Source organism: Lactuca virosa, chromosome 5 (genome assembly GCF_052849685.1).
Source record: "Lactuca virosa cultivar CGN04683 chromosome 5, Lactuca_virosa_CGN04683_v6, whole genome shotgun sequence".
NCBI lineage: Eukaryota > Viridiplantae > Streptophyta > Magnoliopsida > Asterales > Asteraceae > Lactuca > Lactuca virosa.
In genome coordinates this window covers 320,644,811-320,664,890 of record NC_136430.1, presented here as the reverse complement: position 1 = coordinate 320,664,890, position 20,080 = coordinate 320,644,811, and the positions used below count along the sequence as shown (strand labels likewise).

The 20,080-nt window shown below is 37.4% G+C and overlaps 1 protein-coding gene across 1 annotated transcript in view; it reads left to right on the top strand.

Moving 5' to 3' along the window:
• Nucleotides 1-20,080, top strand: part of LOC145115228 (MADS-box transcription factor 23-like) — a 30,056-nt gene that overhangs the window by 1,364 nt on the left and 8,612 nt on the right. Inside the window, exon 2 of the mRNA XM_079051475.1 lies at nucleotides 184-262. Within this exon, the coding sequence (XP_078907601.1) occupies nucleotides 184-262 (79 nt within the window). The remainder of the gene's footprint in view (nucleotides 1-183; nucleotides 263-20,080) is intronic.

Genomic DNA, 20,080 nt, shown 5'->3' with positions numbered 1-20,080 from the left:
AAGCGCAGGTTGCTGCTGTTGTTTAATGTTCGTTGTGGTGATGAAAATATTACAGTATTATTTTCATGCACCACGCATATAGATTACAATCTTCAAGGAGGCCAGTTCTCATTGTGTTACATTATATTATTTAAGTTATAACATACACATGCATATTTTAATCTTCTGGTCTATTCTTTTCAGCATGAAAACAGTTACTGAGAGGTACAACAAAGTGAAGGAGGAACATCATCAACTGTTGAATCTTTCTTCACAAGCCAAGGTACGCATTGTTTTATAACTTTATTAGCTTTCCATCAATTTCATGCATCATCAAGGATAGCTTTAGTTTCTTTTTGGTTTGTCTGCTCTATCTGGGAAACCTGTGATACATGCAGTTAACATAATGCAACATATATAAATAAATAATCACAATCTTTATAAGTAACATAAAAGTGCATCAAGAGGATATTAGTCGGTAACAGGACTAAGTTTATTACCATACAAAAAGGCTTAGCAGCGCGGCTTGTTACCCGTTTGTTTTCTCACTCGTTGTACTGTGATATCTATTAACGGATTATGTAAAACTTTTTTGTAAAATATAGTTAGGTTAACCCATAGCTTGTTCAAAAATCGGGGTTGGAAACAATGTATATTGATAATCAAAATCAGATATCGTATATATCATGTAGTCACTTCCCTTCTACAATAATTTAACCTTATTATGTATGGGTATCACGAATTTTATAATAGGATAATCCAAACTAGATAGGAACTTCTTATTTGGGCAAAAAGAAGAAGTCTTTTCTAAATTCGTATAAAGTTTGTTCTAGAATTAGAGATCATGGAAATCTGGTAATAACATGTGATATAAGATTAAGATCTTAGTAGTCCAGAATCTTCTTCGACAATCCAATCGTGTAAAGTCCAATTTTCCAAAATGTTATGTGAAAATAAAATCACCAACATTCTTTTGAATAAAAAGTCTGTTTGTATGTTATTTAAATAGGCTAGCAAGCATATGGGAAAATAAGGAAATACAGTCCTTAAAAAGGTTACAACACCATGCATGCATACCAGTCAAGCACTTTGCTTTAATTTACTATGTATGGCTTTTAATTAATCCACAAAAAAACTAGGACATATAGTTGGGATTAAACCCAGAAAACAATATATGTGGAAACTGCTGTGCTACTAATTAATTTACTAAACTAACCCTAATAATAATATTAAGTCTTAGCTAACATATGTGGAAACTGCTGCTTCTAACTAATTTACTAAACTAATTAACTTGTAGCGGTTTAGACTTCATCTTCTTGAAGTCCCCTTCCTTCCACACATCATTCAAACCTTCAACTTGCATCAATAGAAGCAACCATCTTGTACGTATCATACATCAAACAAACAAACGATTTCCTGCATTTGCTTTCTGCAAGTAAAATAAATCTCACCAAGATTTTTTTACTTGGTTTCGCACACCCCACATAGAAAAGCTTGTCTTCACAAAAAACAAACAAGCCTTCATATCAATTTTTTTACTTAGAGATCATCGCTCAAAGTATTTTCCTTTTCGGATCTTAATTATACACACACCGCCTTAAAATTGATTAGGGTCAACCCTACCAATCAAAAATCGAAATATTTGAGTAACACCCAAATTAACTTTTTCATTTTTATATGTAGTATCATCATACATGCACAACTTAATTCTCTCTCTCACATAATATATGTGTTTTTCCTTTGACCAATCTTTGTTATTCCATGCATCTACTTACGAAGTGAGATCAAATTAAGATATCAAAATCGATCCTGGAAGCTATATCACATGCATAAGAACTTGTAGCTTTTCTCGTTTTATTGGAAACAACTACAAATATGCAAATCTAAGATTCACGGCATACAATATGCGATGTATTTTCTACACGGACCTTAAAATTATCAAGGCTCTAATAGGACTTTGTTGGATTAAACCCAAAAAAACAACATATGTAGAAATATGTAGAAAAGTTTCAACATATATACCCACTGAAAAAGAAGGACAAGGGTTCTTGAAAACAAAAACTACGATTTTATTAACCACTTCAAGAACAACTCAGAGTACATTCATTCAAATATATATCTTACAGAGTTGGCTGAGAGAGACAACACAACCCTTCGAAATTGTTGTGGCTTATTGAACCGTCGTTTCTCCTTGTTAGTGTAAGTGCAATAAAAACAATATAGCAATCTGATGCTTTGGATGCTAATGCAAGCGTAAACTCCAAGCAGGGACAGAAAAAGAAAAAAAGAAAAATTACTTAGAATGCAAGAATTAATTTGGAACGAGACTTACAACTTGATTGATATGTACTAATAATATTGGACTCAATATAGCACAAAAGTTACATAAAGGTAACTTTCCTAAAATAATGAAACTTTCCTAAACCGATTAATCCAACAATCACCCACTTAATCTGTTTGGTCATACCACTCGTTCACGATGTCCAAAGTCATCCCGATTTGAACTTCCATTGCCACAATGCTTACAAACATGCGATTTTTCTTCACCGTCCAACAACAACCCACCTTTAATGTCTTGCACTTTCTCTGTTCCTTTTATACGCTCCTCTTATGCCTTCAATCTACCAACGGCTTCATCGAATAGCATCGAATCCAACTCGAAACATTGTTCTATTGAATCCACGATTTAAAGAAATGACTTAGGAAAATAGGAGGGAAGGAAAAAAAGGACAAAAAAAAAAAATTCATCCTTTTCTTCTTCCCTCCTATTTTCCTTTGTTTATTTTACCTTGGTGAACAAGGTGTAGGTCTGAAGCAACCCTTTATTGCCTACACTTGGTATCATAATGGTTCGGTTGAAGGGGGTATGAGTCAATTTTGATCACAAGTTGAAGCATCTCAACAGCAGCGCCGATTTCTGTTGATCGGGTTTGTTCGAACGATAGCAAGAGACTAACCGGAGGTGCGTGACAAACAGATGGAAAGACATCAACGCAGGTGGCTTTAATTCAGTTCTTTTTTACGGGTGACAGAAGATAGTAAAGGTGGTCGTGACCTTGTTTTCTTGATGGGTAGAAGAATGCTCTCGGAATAAGCTTGATTAAAGAGTTTGGGGCTGTCAAAAGGGATAACAGGATGTCGATAGTTAAAGAAAGAGGTTCAATGTCATATCAAGTTCTGGTTTTGGCCTCAACGAATTATCCGTTGTGGGCAGTCAAAGTCAAGTTGATTATCGATTCACACGACATATGGGAGATGGTTGAATTGAGAGTGTTAAGTGAAGCATAAGATCGAAGGAAGTCAAAACAAGCTCTTTCTTTTTTTTTTCAAGTGATCCCGACGATATGGTATTGCAAGTGGTGAGTTACACCATCCCAAAACAAGTGTGGGATGGGCTAAAAAAAAGGGTATTCGAGAGTGAATCGGGTGAGAACGGCTCGACTTGCAACCTTAAAGAGGGAGCTTGAAAGTTTACGCATGAAGGAGGGTGAAATTGTTGATAATTTTGTGACAAAATTATCTGGTTTAGCCTCAAAAACAAGGAGCCTTGGATATGAGCTTGAAGAAGTGGATTTGGTGAAAAGGTTACTAGACTCAATGCCTAAGTCATTTCTTCAAACCGTGGCTTCAGTAAAGCAATGTTTTGAGTTGGAGTCAATGTTATTCGATTATGTCATTGGGATATTGAAAACATACAAGAAGCGTATCAAAGGAACCGATAAAGTGGTGGACATTCAAGGTGGGTTGATGTTGGCTTGTGAAGGAAAATCACATGTTTGTAAGCATTGTGGCAATGTAGGTTCAAATCAGGATGACTTTGGACATGGACGGGGATGAGGGCGTGGGACTGGGAAGAGTCGAGATGGTAATGAACGTGTTCGGGATAAAATCCATGTTAAATGTTACAAATATGGTGAGTTTAGTCACTACAGCAACGAGTTTCCTAAATGGGAGAAATAAGAGGTAATTCTACTCGAAGAAGAACCGACACTACTGTGAACGAGTGACATGATCAAACCGATTAAGGGGGTGCTTGTTGGATTAATCAGTTTATCACCATACGACTTCAAAAAACATGTTTTAAGTCTAGGGGCAATTTTGGAAAGTTACCATATTTAAGTTCTATTTTTATTTCCTGCATAGCTTTAGAGTTTGATTAGGATACCTTTTTATCTAATATAGATAGACGTAGTCGATTTCTTTGTAATATATCCATGAAGTCTTTTTCATTTTGATAAAAGTTTAGTCTCCAAGCAATCTCCTATTCCCCTATTTCTACCTATGTCGATCTCTTTTTTCTAATTTTGTCCTTGTTCTTCTTCACTCTTTTTTTACCTTTGTGAACAAGATGGGGCCTGAAGCAGTCCCTTATTGCCTACACTTGGTATCAAAGTGGTTCAATTGAAGGGGCGTGAGCATATAATTTTTACAACAACCCATTTGTTTACACTTGGTATCAGAGTGGTTCGGTTGAAGGGATGTGAATTGGTTTTGATCGCAAGTAGAAACATATCAACAATAGCCCCAATTTCTCTTGACCGGACTTGTACTAATGATAGTAAGAGACTAACCGAAGGTACATGATAAACGAACGGAAATACATCAAAGCATAAGGCTTTGATTCGGTTCATTTTTATGGGTTACGGAAGATGGTAAAGGTGGGTGTGACCTTGTTTTCTTGATGGGCGGAAGAGTGCTCTTGGAACAAGCTTGATTAAAGAGGTTTAGGCTGTCAAAAGGGAGAATAAGATGTCTATAGTTAAAGAAAGAGGTTCAATGTCGTATCAAATTCCCCTTTTGACTCCAATGAAGTCTCCAGTGTAGGCATTCAAAGTTAAGTCGATTATAGATGCACATAACCTATGGGAGACGGTCGAATCAAGGACGTTAGGTGAAGCATCGAATCAAAGGAAGTCAAAGCAAGCTCTTGCGTTTTTGTTTCAAGCGATACCCGAAGACATGGCGTTAAAAATGGTGAGTTAGACCGACCCAAACACAAGTGTGGGACGGGCTAAAAACACGGCAATTGGGGATGGATTAGGTAAGAACAGATTGACTTGCAACTTTAAAAGGAAGCTTGAATGTTTAAGCATGAAGGAGGGTGAAACGGTAGATGAGTTTGTAACAAAATTATCTGGTTTATCCTCAAAATCAAGGAGCCTTGGTTACGAGCTTAAAGAAGTAGATTTGGTGAAAAAAGTTACTTGCTTTGATACCAAGTGTAAACAAAGGGGTTGTTGTAAAAACTTATCCTTATTCACCAAGGTAACAGTAGGAAAAAAAACATGTAGGAATAAAAGAAGAAAAAACAAACATTGGATTAAGAAGGTTGGTGCCTAAGGCTTTTCTTTATTAAGAAAACAAAAGGTTTTAAATTGATTACAAAATAAGGATATTAACCTATTTATAGTAAACTAAAAGGAGTTTGACTCTAATACAAAAACTTGGAAAGAAAGCTAAATAACAAAACGTTCCAAAAATACCCATACACTTAAAACACGCAAGAATAAAACTTAAAAGACTAATAAAAAACTTTCCTAATAAACTCTTTAACCCAAAAATCACCCCTTAATCGGTTTGATCATACCACTCGTTGATAATAGTGTCGGTTCCTCTTTAAGTATATTTGCCTCTTATTTCTCCCATTTAGGACACTCGTTGCTATAGTGACGAAACTCCCCCTATTTGTAAGATTTAACGTGGCTTTTATCCCAAAAATGTTTATTACCATCTCAACTCTACCCAGACCCACGACCTCTTCCCCGACCATGTCCAAAGCCATTCCGATTTGAACCTCCATTGCCACAATGCTTACAAACACACAATTTTTCTTCACTACAGACATCAACCCACCTTGAATGCCCTCCACTTTATTTGTTCAGTTTATACGTTCCTCGTATGCCTTCAATCTACCAACGACTTCATCGAATAACATCGAATCCAACTTGAAACATTACTCTATTTAAGCCACGATTTGAAGAAATAACTTAGGCATCGAGTCTAGTAACCTTTTCACCAAATCCACTTCTTTAAGCTCATATCCATGACTCCTTGCTTTTGAGGCTTAACCGAATAAGTTTTTCACAAAATCATCAACCGTTCACCCTATTTCATGTAAAAACTTTTAAGCTCCTTCTTTAAGGTTGCAAGTCAAGTCGTTCTCACCCGATCCACTCCCAAATACCGTGTTTTTAGCCCATCTCACACTTGTTTTGGGTCGGTGTAACTCGCCATTTGCAACACCATGTCTTTGAGTATCGCTTGAAAAAAGGCAAGAGTTTATTTTTACTTCCTTTGATATGATGCTTCACCTAACGCCCTCGATTCGACTATCTCCCATATATTGTGTGCATCCATGATCGACTTGACTTTGCCTGCCCACACCAGATAATTTCTTAGAGTCAAAACCATAACTTGATACGGCATTGAACCTCCTTTTTTAGCTATCGACATCCTATTCTTCTTTTGATAACCCTAACCTCTTTAATCAAGCTTGTTCCAAGAACACTCTTCCACCTATCAACAAGACAAGGTCATGACTACCTTTACAGTCTCCCGTCACCCGTAAAAACGAATGGAATAAAAGATACCCACTTTGATGTCTTTCCATATGTTTATCATGCACCCTCGGTTAGTCTCTCGCTATCATTAAACAAGCACGGCCATGAGAAATCAAGGATGTTGTTGAGAAGCATCAACTTGAGATAAAAAATGATCACACCCCCTTTAATTGAAGCACTCTGATACCAGCTATAATTGAAATAAAAACAATAAATCAATCTGATGTTGCTTTGTGTGCTAATGCAAGCGTAAACTCCAAACAACGAATATAAAAAGAAGAAATGAAAATTACTTTGAATGCAAAAATTAATATGGAACGAGACTTACAACTTGATTAAAATTAACCTAAACATATCCTCTATTTATACTAATAAAATTACTCCTAATCTAACACAAAAGATGCATAAAAGTAACCTTCCTAAAATAATGAAACTTTCCTATTAAATTGATTAATCCAACAGTTAATTGTCCGCCATCACACCCTTTATGTGAGTACAACCTTTCGATAACACACCAACCATCACATCTCTTTAAATTCAACCACCACACCATTTAAATTCTAACGGTTGAAGTAATTGATGACACAAATTAATTTACTATACTAACCCTAATAAAAATAATAAGTCTTAACTTATTATATTTCAACAGATAGGAGGTTGTGTAGTCTAAATAAGAAATTAAAAGCTTTATCATTTCTTAGGTCTCATTAATCCCACCTTTTGGTACAAAAAACGACATCAATACACTTATGAACAACCTTATTTTGAAACATTGAGATGGATCATAGAAGAAGGGAGTCAAAATCAGTCACATGAGGAACAGTTAGGTAGTGTTTGTTTTTTCTCTGCAGATATGCGTGGCCTCTTCTGTCTGCGCCGCGCAGACCACGCGCAGACATTAGCATTCGCAGACTATTTGTTTTTTTGAAGACTGCAGACCTAAAAATATATGCGCGTCCTCTTCTTGGCGCAGATGTGGATCAGAGTCTTCTAACATCTTCAGACATCTTCTAGCCTAAAAAAACATATATATCTTTATTTTCTTAAGTTTTTTTTAATTTATATTTTTTCCAACTTTATTAATGATAAACAATTTGAAAAAAAAATTACAAAACTTCAAAAAAAAACGTTCGACGATACAAACATGATATTTTTGACAAATTTATAAATAAAGATTTATTACAATAATAGTCGTTGAAGTTGTTTATATAAATATGAAAAAAAAATCATAATATATTCTTATAATTTTTTGCCAAATTTTGTAAAACATTATTTAATACAGTATCGTCAATTTCTCGAGAAAATATTTATGATACGTTTTTAATGGATTTAATTGAAAAAATCAAAGTTTATTTCCATCCATTTATGTATCAAATTCTTTGATCACTAATTATAATGTTTAGTTATAACTTTGAAACCAAAGTTGTTGGTTTTTATCAAATATATACGTTAATTCATACTATTTTTATTTTTATTTTTTATACAATAATACATAAAAGTTGATCTAGGTTCGTTCATTATTTATAACAAAGTCATAAAAATATTAAAAAATCACTTTGAAGTTTAAAAAAAATCAGTTTATTTAGATTTCAGTTTATTTTAGTAGCCCGCAGATGTTATAAAAACAAACAGTCTTCTTTTTTCAGACTGCAGACGTTTGGTCCACCTCTTCTACTGCAGAGGTCTACAGATGTGGTTCGCAGACTGCAGACATTTTGCTTCAGAAAAAACAAACAACACCTTAGCTTCCACTATCCTCTTTTCCTAAACATATTTTATTATTTTTCACTTCTACAAGATGCGAACAATTGATTCGTCCACATCAAAACATAAATGACATCTCAAAGACAATATAGAAATCCAAATTCATAAGATTTATCCCACATAGCTAGGTAATCTTCTAATGTTTAGCTACTTTAGAGGAAGATTTTTCCATCTCCAAGTGTGTTTAAGTTTTTTGGAACCACGCCTCATAAATGGTATTTTTGATAGAAGTTATTGAAAAAACCTTGGATCCAACCAAAGTCTAACTCTGTTTGTCTAATTTATAGATATGTTGGAAGTCATTAATAGATTCTATAAGTGATTAAAATTATGCAAGTTCAGGATTACCATTAAGCTCTCTTGTAATATCCCATCTTAAATTGTAAGGTTTAAATATAATAAGATGACATCATTTTTAATAATGTCAAGTCCAAGATAATTTAGGTCCAACATATAATGATACACACATAAAGGACCACTTGTCCACCATGGGGTTATAGAAACATCAACTTGCCATAGTTAAGAATTAGATAGTTATAGAAGGTCATGGTTCAAATTAATGTCTAGTTGTTCCTAATTACTCCATCTTAATCCTGTAGAGTCCATCTTCTAGATGTCAAAAAAGTATTGTCTAGTAAACTAAGTCTTATAAAGTTTTACATCGGAACATAGAATACATGGCATTAAATACAGTAATACGCAAGAAAAAATTGTCTCGTGAGCTATATATGTTTTGACACAATATATAACCATTTATAACTCTTTCAATGAAACATTTTCTAAAAAACTTTTTATCATAACCATATACAATGTAAGCAATGCATAAGCACACACTAACGGTACCTCTTGTCTATGAAAAAAGAAAGAACAAATAAAACTATTATCACATCATATCCACAAGAAATATACTTTTCAAAGAGAAGTACTTCCCTAGTAGAGTATTTTAGGTCTCTATCATTTAGACATCATATGTTTAGACTATTAGGTATCATAACTAAAGACGTTTCAAATTCAATGTATACATGAGGACACCTCTTTCTATTCATCAATACAATCACACACCATCTAACACAATGCATGATGCCATGATAACAAAAACTTTTATTATCAGAAAATTTTCATGAATTCATTCTCAAATCATAACATACTTTACTATATATAGTAAATTCGCTCAATAAAGTATAACAAATATATTCCATGAACTCCACAGTAGGAAATTTCCCATTTACCCACCTTAGAAAGTTATTATATTCTAACTTTTACTTTGATCTGGATCAATTTTCATTTCAAAACTTATCACATTTTTCAATTACATGTGATTATTACTACAACGAGTTCCAATAATACTAAATATAACGGTAACGTCCCAAAAATCATAGTAAAAATTTTTATTTTTCAAAACCACTTTATAATCTATAAGTCATACAACACATTGTTTCCAAAACATAGTCATCAAATCAGAGTAACCAAAAACATCTCTCAGTACAATATCCAAGGATGATGTGTAAATTACGCCTTCGCCTTGCCCCGATCATCTGATATACTTGAAATAATGAAATCAAACTGTAAGCCAAAGCATAGTGACTTCCCCCAAAATACCCCACACAACAGAGCATATACAAATTTACGTGTTGGGTCCACAGTCTCCCAACTGGATTACCTGTGGTCCACAGTCTCCCGACTGGATTGCCCCTGGCCCACAATCTTCCGAATGGATTGCCCCTCTAGCCCACAGTCTCCCGTCTGGATTGCCCCGGGTTTTTTGGTCTACAACACTAAGCGGTATCGCCTTAACCTACCCGTACTATGTCGACATACGTAACAGATAACATATAACCAACAAATATAGATAATCATACATATCTACCAATCTAACAGATCACTATAGCATAACATCATCCTATATACCAGGATACAAAACACAACCTAGTGGGCCAGTGTTGGTTCCTTCGACCAACGAGTATAGTGAGAAAAACTCACCTCAAAGCCTAAAAGATAGCTGAAATGATCACTGCTTCAAATACCGGCTCTACAGGTCACCTATACAACAAACAGGGACCAATTCTCAATCTATTACTTAAAATACCCCAAATGACCTAAAGTCAAACTCGGTCAAAGTCAACGGGCAAAATCAATGGTCAAAAAGTCAAAAGTCAACATTCAGCCAAATTACGTCATGTGTAACAACTCTACACCCTGCGTAGAACCGAAGAGGGCAAGATCAGGGGAAAATGAGGCAACACATTGTGTAGCCAGAATTACGCCCCGTGTACTAAGCTAAATCCCAACTTGATCATTAAGCTCTTAATACAGAAGGTTAAACCACCAAACTTATAGATCTACACTAAATGAACGTCTTAATGGATAAATTCTCTAACTTTATCCATTTGCATGTATACCAAGGGCACAAACTCATAATTTAAGTCCAAAGGGTCATTTAAAGCTCAAAAACACATGCATGGATGCATGAGAGTGACCAAGCTGTCATCTGTATGGCTTAACAACCCTAAACATGTCTGGAAATGACTCTTTAATGGTCTAGAGTAGCTCTTACTCATATACACCATGGTTATGGGGACAAAAAGCATGAAAACCTAAAGCTAAGCTAGATCTATCATAAAAACTCATCAATGTGGTGAGTTTATCTGAAGATGGATGAGGGAAAGGAACTTCAAGATCCAATGCTAGTTCAACCTTCTGTGCAACTCCACCACCTTCTTCTGTCTTCAAAAAGAATACAAAAGCACTCTTAAGCTCACAAATACACTAAAAGGGAATTAGTTTTTCAAAGGAAACACTTGGGAGGATGGAGGCCGATGATGGAAAGGCCTCAAGGGTATTAGAGCCTTTAAATAAGGCTCAAAACCACGAAATTAGGGTTTGGTTCTGGGTCGCTACTCACTGCGTAGCTTGATCTACGCAAGGCATAGATCATTTAATCCCAAAATTAAGATTCCCTCCTACGCTCTGCGTACGAGACTATCCTATGCCCCACGTAGGAGCCAACTTCACAAACTCAAGGACTTACTAAAGCAAAAAGAAATTTTTCCTGAGGAAACCGAGTGTTACAACTCTCCCCCACTTGAATTAGATTTCGTCCTAGAAATCCTCGGCTGTAAATAGATCCGGATAATGCTCATACATATCTGACTCGGGATCCTAGGTCCACTCATAACCCTTCATATGCTACCACTGAACCTTGACCAAAGGTATCACCTTGTTGTGTAAAGCCTTCATCTTCCTATCCAGAATAGCCATCAGTCTCTCCACATAATTCAGACGCTCATCAACTTGAATGTTAACCACACACTTTCAGAGCTGAGAAACATGGAAGGTGTTATGAATCTGACTAAGCTCCTCAGGAAGATCTAATCGGTATGCCACCTTGCCTACCCTGGCCACTAATCGGAATGGTCCGATAAATCGGGGGCCCAATTTGTCCATCTTCCAGAAGCGCATGGCACCCTTCCAGGGTGATACCTTCAATAAAAGCATATCTCCAACCTGGAACTCTAACTTAGATCATCGTTTGTCAGCGTAACTCTTATGTCGGCTCTGAGTTGTCTGCAATCTCTGCCTGATCTGCGAGATGAGCTTCTTCATCTGGAGAACCACCTCAGTCCTCCCCATGACCTTGTGGCCGACCTCTCCCCAACAAACTGGTGTAAGACACTTCCTCCCATAGAGAATCTTGTATGGTGGTGCACCAATACTAGAGTGATAGTTGTTGTTATAAGAAAACTCATCTAGGGGAAGGTAGGAATCCCAACTCCCACCGAAATCGATGACGCAAGACCTCAACATGTCCTTGAGTTTCTGAATGATCTGCTCACTCTGGCCATCAGTCTGAGGGTGATAAGACGTACTGAAATGCAGTCTCGTACCCAACTCTTAATGAATCTCTGCCAAAACCGTGAAGTAAACCGTACATCACGATCAGATACGATAGAAACTAGTACCTCATGGCGAGATACAATCTCACGCGCATACATATTGGCCAATTTCTCGGCTAGAGAACTCTCTCGGATGGCAAGAGAATGGGCACTCTTGGTCAAACGATCGAAAATTACAAAAATAGCATCGAATCCCTTGGCCGTCCTCGTTAACTTGGTGATGAAATCCATGGTAATTTGTTTTTATTTCCACATGGGAATCTTTAAGGGCTGCAACTTGTCGTGTGGCCTCTGGTGCTCACCCTTGACCATCCGACAAGTCAAGCATCTCTCCACATACCATGCTATCTCCCGCTTTATGAATGACCACCAATAACTAAGTCTAAAGTCCCGATACATCTTTGTAGCTCCAAGGTGAATCGAGAACCTAGAATTGTGTGCCTCCTCCATTATTTTTTATCGGACTCCACCAGAAATAGAACCAAAACCCGGCCGCACTAGGTCAAAAGCTCACGACTTTCAATGGTAAACCTGTCAATCTGACCTCTGATCCTCTCCTTCTTCCAATTTTCCCTCTTGACTCCTTCAGCTTGAGCCGCTCTGATCAAATCCAAAAGTGGAGAGTCGATGGTTATCCTCAAATAATGGCCTCGAACAGGAGTACTAGCCGCCTTGCGGCTCAAGGCGTCGACGACCACATTGGCCTTCCCTGGATGATAAAGAATCTCGCAATTATAATCCTTGACCACATGAAGCCACCTGCGCTATCTCATGTTCAGATTCGGCTGATCCATGAGGTATCTCATACTCTTGTGATCCGTATAGATGGTACATGGGAAACCATAGAGATATTGTAGCCAAATGTTGAGGACAAAAACCACAGTCCCCAACTCCAAATCATGTGTTAGATACCTAGCCTCATGAGGCTTCAACTGTCTGGGTGCATGGACTATAACCCTACCCCGCTGCATAAATACCGCCCCTAAACCTGTGATTGACGCATCACAAAATACTATAAAATCCTCAACACCCTCAGGGAAGGTCAATAACACATAACTTCCTCCTAAGGACTTAAATGCATCCTCCTGCTCAGGCCCCCAACAGAAATCTACATTATTCTTTGTCAGGCGGGTCAGAGGAACAACAATCATGGAGACGTCTTGAATAAATCTCTAATAGTAACCGGATAACCCCAAAAAACTCATAATCTCATATGGGGACTTCAGGACCTCCCACTGCATCACTGCCTCAATCTTGGTTGGATCGACCATAATACTGTTCTAATTGACGAGGTGTCCCAAGAACTGGACGTCTCGTAACCATAAATCACACTTTGAGAACTTGGTATATATCTTCTCTTGTCTTAGTACTCCAAGTAGCTTCCAAAGATGATCCACATGTTGTTCCCTGGTCTTGGAGTAGACCATAATATCATCAATGAAATCAATAACCGACCGGTCGAGCATCGTTCTGCACACCCGGTTCATCAAATCCATGAATGTTGTCGGTGCGTTGGTGAGCCAAAACGACATCACCATGAACTCGTAATGGCCATAATGAGTTCAAAACGATGTCTTCTCCACGTCCTCCCCCTGAATCGCATCTGGTGGTAACCTGCCCTCAGATCAATCTTGGAGAACCAAGATGCAACCTGAAACTGATCGAAAGATCATCAATCCTAGGGAGTAGGTAACGATTCTTCACTATTAATTTGTTCAACTCCTGGTAATCTATGCACATACCATGAGACCCATCCTTCTTCTTCACAAACATAATCGGTGCACCCTATGGTGAACTGCTCGGTCGGCTAAACTGCTTGCCAAACAACTCTTGAAGATAAGAGTACAACTCCTGCATCTCTGGTGGTGCGAGGCGATACGGTGCCTTAGCAATCAGTGCTGCACCAGGAATCAGATCCATCCTAAACTCCACCTGCCTCACGGGAGTAACACCGGGTAAATCCTCCGGAAATACATCTAGAAACTCTCTGAATAGTGCCACATCTAAAACCAAAACTATCCTCTCATCTCGAGTATCGACCACGCAAGCGAGATAACCCAAACACCCATGTTAAAGATACTATCGAGCCCTAGAAGCTGAATAAAAGGCTGAACCAACCCTGGTACCCTCGCCATAAATAGTCAGTTCTCCCCCATTTGGGCTTCGAACTACCACTAGCTGTCTCTCACAGTCGATCATGGCTCCAAATACGGATGGGAATCAAGTCAATCGCGTAATTCACCCCGAATATCTCTAAAGTACAATCCAAAAAAACACTCGAAGCAGAAATCCCATGTTTGTTGGTGATGGATACTCACAACAGACACTCCAACTCCGCAAGGGTCATGCCAAAATCCCTACTGGAGGACTGAGATACAAAAGACCGACTTGCACCTGAGTCAAAAAGCACAAGAGCAAGAAAGGAATTTAGTAAGAATGTACTTATCAGAAATACAAGCATAAGAATACAAGAAATAACTGAACCAATAATAAATGAATACATACTAGTAACAATGTCAGGCGGCGCCCTGGCCTCCTCTGCTGTGAGCATGACCCCTGGCCTTCGGGGCCTCATCCCCTCCCCTAGCGCCCATATGCGATCTGAAGAGTGGTCGGAGCAAGTGTCTGCACCGGCTTCGCCGCAAGAAATGGCAGATGTCCTTCACATGGCTAACCTGATCGCAGTGGTAACAAATCCTGGTGCTTGGCGGAGGAACCTGCTGGCGACAGTCCCTCGCAAGATGCCCCTCCCTGATGCAATTCCGGCATGCTGTCTCTGATTGAAAAACACTCTCACAAGCCTTCCCGTACTTGCCACAAGTACGGTCACTCTAAACTCCAGATCATGAATCGACGGGCTTGAACTGATTCACTGTCGGCTAAGTCTGACCTGGAGCTTGCCTCTTCTCTCTAGTCTAGGTCTAAATCTCAATTTCTCTCTTCCGAGAAAAAGACTATAGCTTAGAGAGGGAATGATATTGTTGAGTCGACACAAACTCCCTGATCTCCGTCTTGAGCATGCTCAAGTAACGGGACATCTCAACCTGCTCTGAAGCAACATACTCAGGGCAAAAAAAAGGGCTTTCTTGGTAAACATCTTGGTGATTTCCGCCACCGACTCTAGCATCTATTTCAGCGACAGATACTCCTGAGCCAACCTGTCCCTCTCAACCAAGGGAACATACTTGGCGTAGAACATATCAGTAAACTGCTCCCATGTCACTACGACTTTCTTCGCATGAGAATAAGCACCTATCACCAGCTTTCACTAGTCCTTCGCCCCCAGACGAAGAAGGTTCAAGGTGAACTTGACCTTCTGGTCTTCCGGGCATGAGCATGTGAAGAAATATACCTCCACATCTGATATCCATCTCATGGCCACGATCGGGTCCTTGAACCTATCGAAATCTAGGGGCTTCGTGTTGCTAAAGTACCGATATTGCATCATCGCTCTCCCTAGGAGTCCCACAGCAACAAAAACTACAGTGGCTGTGGCAGCAGCAGCCTTAGTGACAAAAACATAGCACTCATCAAACATCTAGATCATGACGGTCTTAAGAGACCATAATACCTTCGGGATTACCTCCTTGACATCCATGGTCACCTGGGTGGTGATCATCTCATGAATCTCATCATTAGTCAATCATGGCCCATCCGGGTAGGAAACTCCTGATCCAGAACCTCTGGTGATCACCATACTGAAAAACAAACTGGAATACATCAGTAAAGCCACAATTAATACTATTACATCTTTACATGATAACTAAATCGTCAGGTTTTGTGAATTCCTTGATACACGTACGGGTCCTGTGCTTCCAGTAGTATGGGCCTATACTACCTTCCACACCTACCCATATATGTCTCAGAGGATCGTCATGGACCACCCAACCACAAATCCCAATAACTAGGATACACATACATCCTATACTCACTCTCTTGAGAATGGCTAATTATTCCCCAAGTTGGCCTACTACAAACGATCCTCACTCATGAAACTTCTAATAACCCTGCAGTTGCTCATGTATGCTAATCATACATAACACTAGATTCAATAGACAGTCGAATACTTGATTCTACCCTAAGCCCACAAACAAACAAGGAACAAGAAATAAGGCTAAATCAAACATTCTCAGGCTATAAAATCTTAGATATGTACAAAAATGATGCACACACTAAGCAACCATAGTAATAATGTCAGTTCCACACAACATATCAAGAAATTCTCCTAGGCTATCAGGCATCATACATCAGGAAATTCGATCACACTATTCCTGAAGATCCCTAGCCTACATACTAGCATGCAATTCTATCATATCATCAATACACAAAACAAGTGTGGGCATCTTGGGGAATACGGTCCTTTGCAGCGGCGGATTGTACACATCGCATCCTTTATGACGGTCTTTTTAGAGTTAATTTTGAAAAATATTTTGCAGATCCTTAGTTTGAGTCTGGAATCCCACAAGTGTTCATCATATTCTCTTAAATCGGGGCTCTGATACCAACTTGTAACATCCCAAAAATCATAATAATTTTTTTTTCAAAACCAATTTACAATCCATAAGTTATACAAAACATTATTTCCAAAAACATAGTCATCAAATCAGAGTAACCGAAAACATCTCTCAATATAATATCTAAGGATGATGTGTACAATCATGTATTCTCCTTGCCCCGATCATCTGATGTACCTGAAACCATGAAATCAAATTGTAAGCCAAAACTTAGTGAGTTCCCCCAAAATACCCCACAAAACAGAACATATACAAACCTACATGCTGGGTCCACAGTCTCCCAATGGATTACCCGTGGCCTATAATCTCCCGACTTGATTGCCCCTGGTCCACAGTCTCTCGAATGGATTGCCCCTCTAGCCCACAATCTCCCGACTAGATTGCCTCGGGTTTGTTGGTTTACAACACAAAGTAGTACCGCCTCAACCCACCCGCACTATGTCGACATATGCAATAGATAACATATAACCAACAAATACAGATAATCATATAGATCTACCAATCTAATAAATCATTATAGCATAGAATCATCCTATATACCAGGTAACATAACACAGCCTAGTTGGCTGGTATTTATGCCTTCGACCCATGAGTACAGTGAGGAAAACTCACCTCAAAGCCCAAAAGATAGTTGAACTGATCATTGCTCCAAATATCGGCTCTACAAGTTACCTATATAACAAATAAGGACCAACTCTCAATCTACTACTCAAAATACCCCAAATGACCTAAAGTCAAACTTGTTCAAAGTCACGGTCAACAGTAAAAAAAAATCAAAAGTCAACATTCAACCAAATTATGCCATGCGTAAGAGCTCTATGCCCTGTGTAGAGCCCAAGGGGGCAATATCGGGGGAAAATGAGGCTACGCAGAATTACATCCCATGTATTGAGCTAAATCCCAACTTGATTATTAAGCTCTTAATACATAAGGTTAAACCACCAAACTTCCATATTTTCACTAGATGAACGTCTAATGGATAAAGTGTCTGGATTTATCCATTTGCATGCATACCAAGGGCACAAACTCACAATCTAAGTCCAAAAGGTCATTCAAATCTCAAAAACATATGCATGGATGGATGAGAGTGACCAAGCTCTCACCTTTATGGCTTATCAACACTAAGAATTTCTAGAAATGACTCTTCAATGGTCTGGAGCAGCTCTTACTCATATATACCATGGTTATGGGGACAAAAAGCATGAAAACCTAAAGCTAAGCTAGATCTATCATAAAAACTCATCAAGGTGGATATTTTATACCTCCTGTAGATGGATGAGGGAAAGGAACTTCTAGATCCAATGTTGGTTCAAGCTTCTATGCAACTCTACCACCTTCTTTTTTCTTCAAAAAGCACACAAAAACACTCTTAAGCTCACAAATGCACCAAAAGGGGATTAGGGTTTCAAAGGAAATGTTTGGGAGGATGGAGGCTAATGATGGAAAGACCTCAAGGATATTAGAGCCTTTAAATAGGGCTCAAAACCCCGAAATTAGGGTTTGGTTTTGGGTCACTACGCGCTACATAGCTTGATCTACGCAGGGTGTAGATCATTTAATCCCCACATTAAAATTCCCCCCTACGTGCTTCATAGGAGACTATTCTACGCCCCGCGTAGGAGCCAACTTCACAAACTCAAGGACTTATTAAAATAGAAAGAAATTTTACCTGAGGAAATCAAGTGTTAAAATAACATACTGATTTCAATTTAATCAATTTCATATCATTATCTCTTTCTTATGACACTTATGGATCGTGTCTTACCTTCATTTCTCTTGTATCAATATGCTCTTTCATTTAACATGATATATACAATCTTTTTAAAGCATTGATTCTCACCTTTTAGCATAATTGTCCAATTTTCAAGCTTTAGTCAAACACTTGAACTTTTAATAACATTACATACTCATCATCGTGTCTATATTGAAAAACTTTATATCAAAACTAGATCAATTTATTATTATTATTATTATTATTATTATTATTATTATTATTATTTTGTATATTTTAACCATGAATTTATCTATTAAAAGATGCTCAAATGAGTATTACCTTAACATATGCTAACTGTCAAAATCAATGCTTAAATTATGTTTTTATAATAAGTAATGATGTCTATACAACTTGTTTTTATGTCTACTTGAAATTTTATCATGTAAGCAAACTTTCTACATTTAGAAATCATCAACTACTCATAAATAACCTTATTTTCCTAAATAGAAGTTATATTATGATACCATACCTTGATCCAATGCTTGATTATTGATTTTATTTTTTGTCAAACACAATTTATTTCACATTCTTTAAGCTTTACACACACTAATTACACCAAAAATCTATATTACATTGTTTATAGAAATTATGGATAATAATAGATCTTTCCCTTCTTAAAATATGATGGTCAAGAAAATTCAGTGGATAATATCTAACTTGAACCATGCAATGTTTTCTATTATGGTTACCTAGGTCGTGCAAAATAAAGCATACACATATTTCTAATATTTTAGGTTTTTCGATCCTCGCACTAGGACACTCTTGTATGTACAAACTGTAGTAGGGTTTTCATTTTTGGCAACTTTTTTAATCCTTTGACCAAAAGTTCCCATTTTGTGTGCATACACTTCCTATACATGATTTAAAAACTTTACAAAATCCAAATGTCTCATTATTGATGGCATTAGGTGCTTATACAATGTAGCGTATGTACAAAACACTTAGAATTTTATATAATTTCATATTCATGTCACTTTTAGGAAATGCACTATTACATTCAGGATATTCTAAGCATTATGAAGTTACCATATTACTTATGTGGTGTTTACAAGTGATGTTCATATCTTACTTCATTATTTAAACCATAAAACATCCTAAAATATGTTTTTTGTCCCTTAATTTGAGAAATATCAATGTACTTTTGGTGTATTGTAATTCTTACATAAATACGTATCTTATTGCAAAAAACCTAATATAAAGAATTATATAACATGTAAAATTATGATACTCATCAAGACTCAACATAAAGAGTATCAAATGATATCATTTAATAATTCCTTATAATAACATCTTACTTTTAAGTTCATAACTTTCCATAATACTTCATAAATTTCAACAGTTATCCATATAAGTTATACTTATCACTAAATAAGTTTTTTATGAGGTTACAAATAATCATCTCGTACTATTATCTCTTCATTGGAATCAAATCTTTTTCCACAAAGTTGAGGGGGGGGGGGGAGGGGGAGGGGGTCTCTTCTTTATATCTTTATTTGTCTCTCAAGAATGATTTGGTCCATGTCCATGGCTCCATGCTTCCATTTTACCAACACAAGTTCAATTTACTTGTTTCTTAACTTCTTTTTCTTGGTCTAT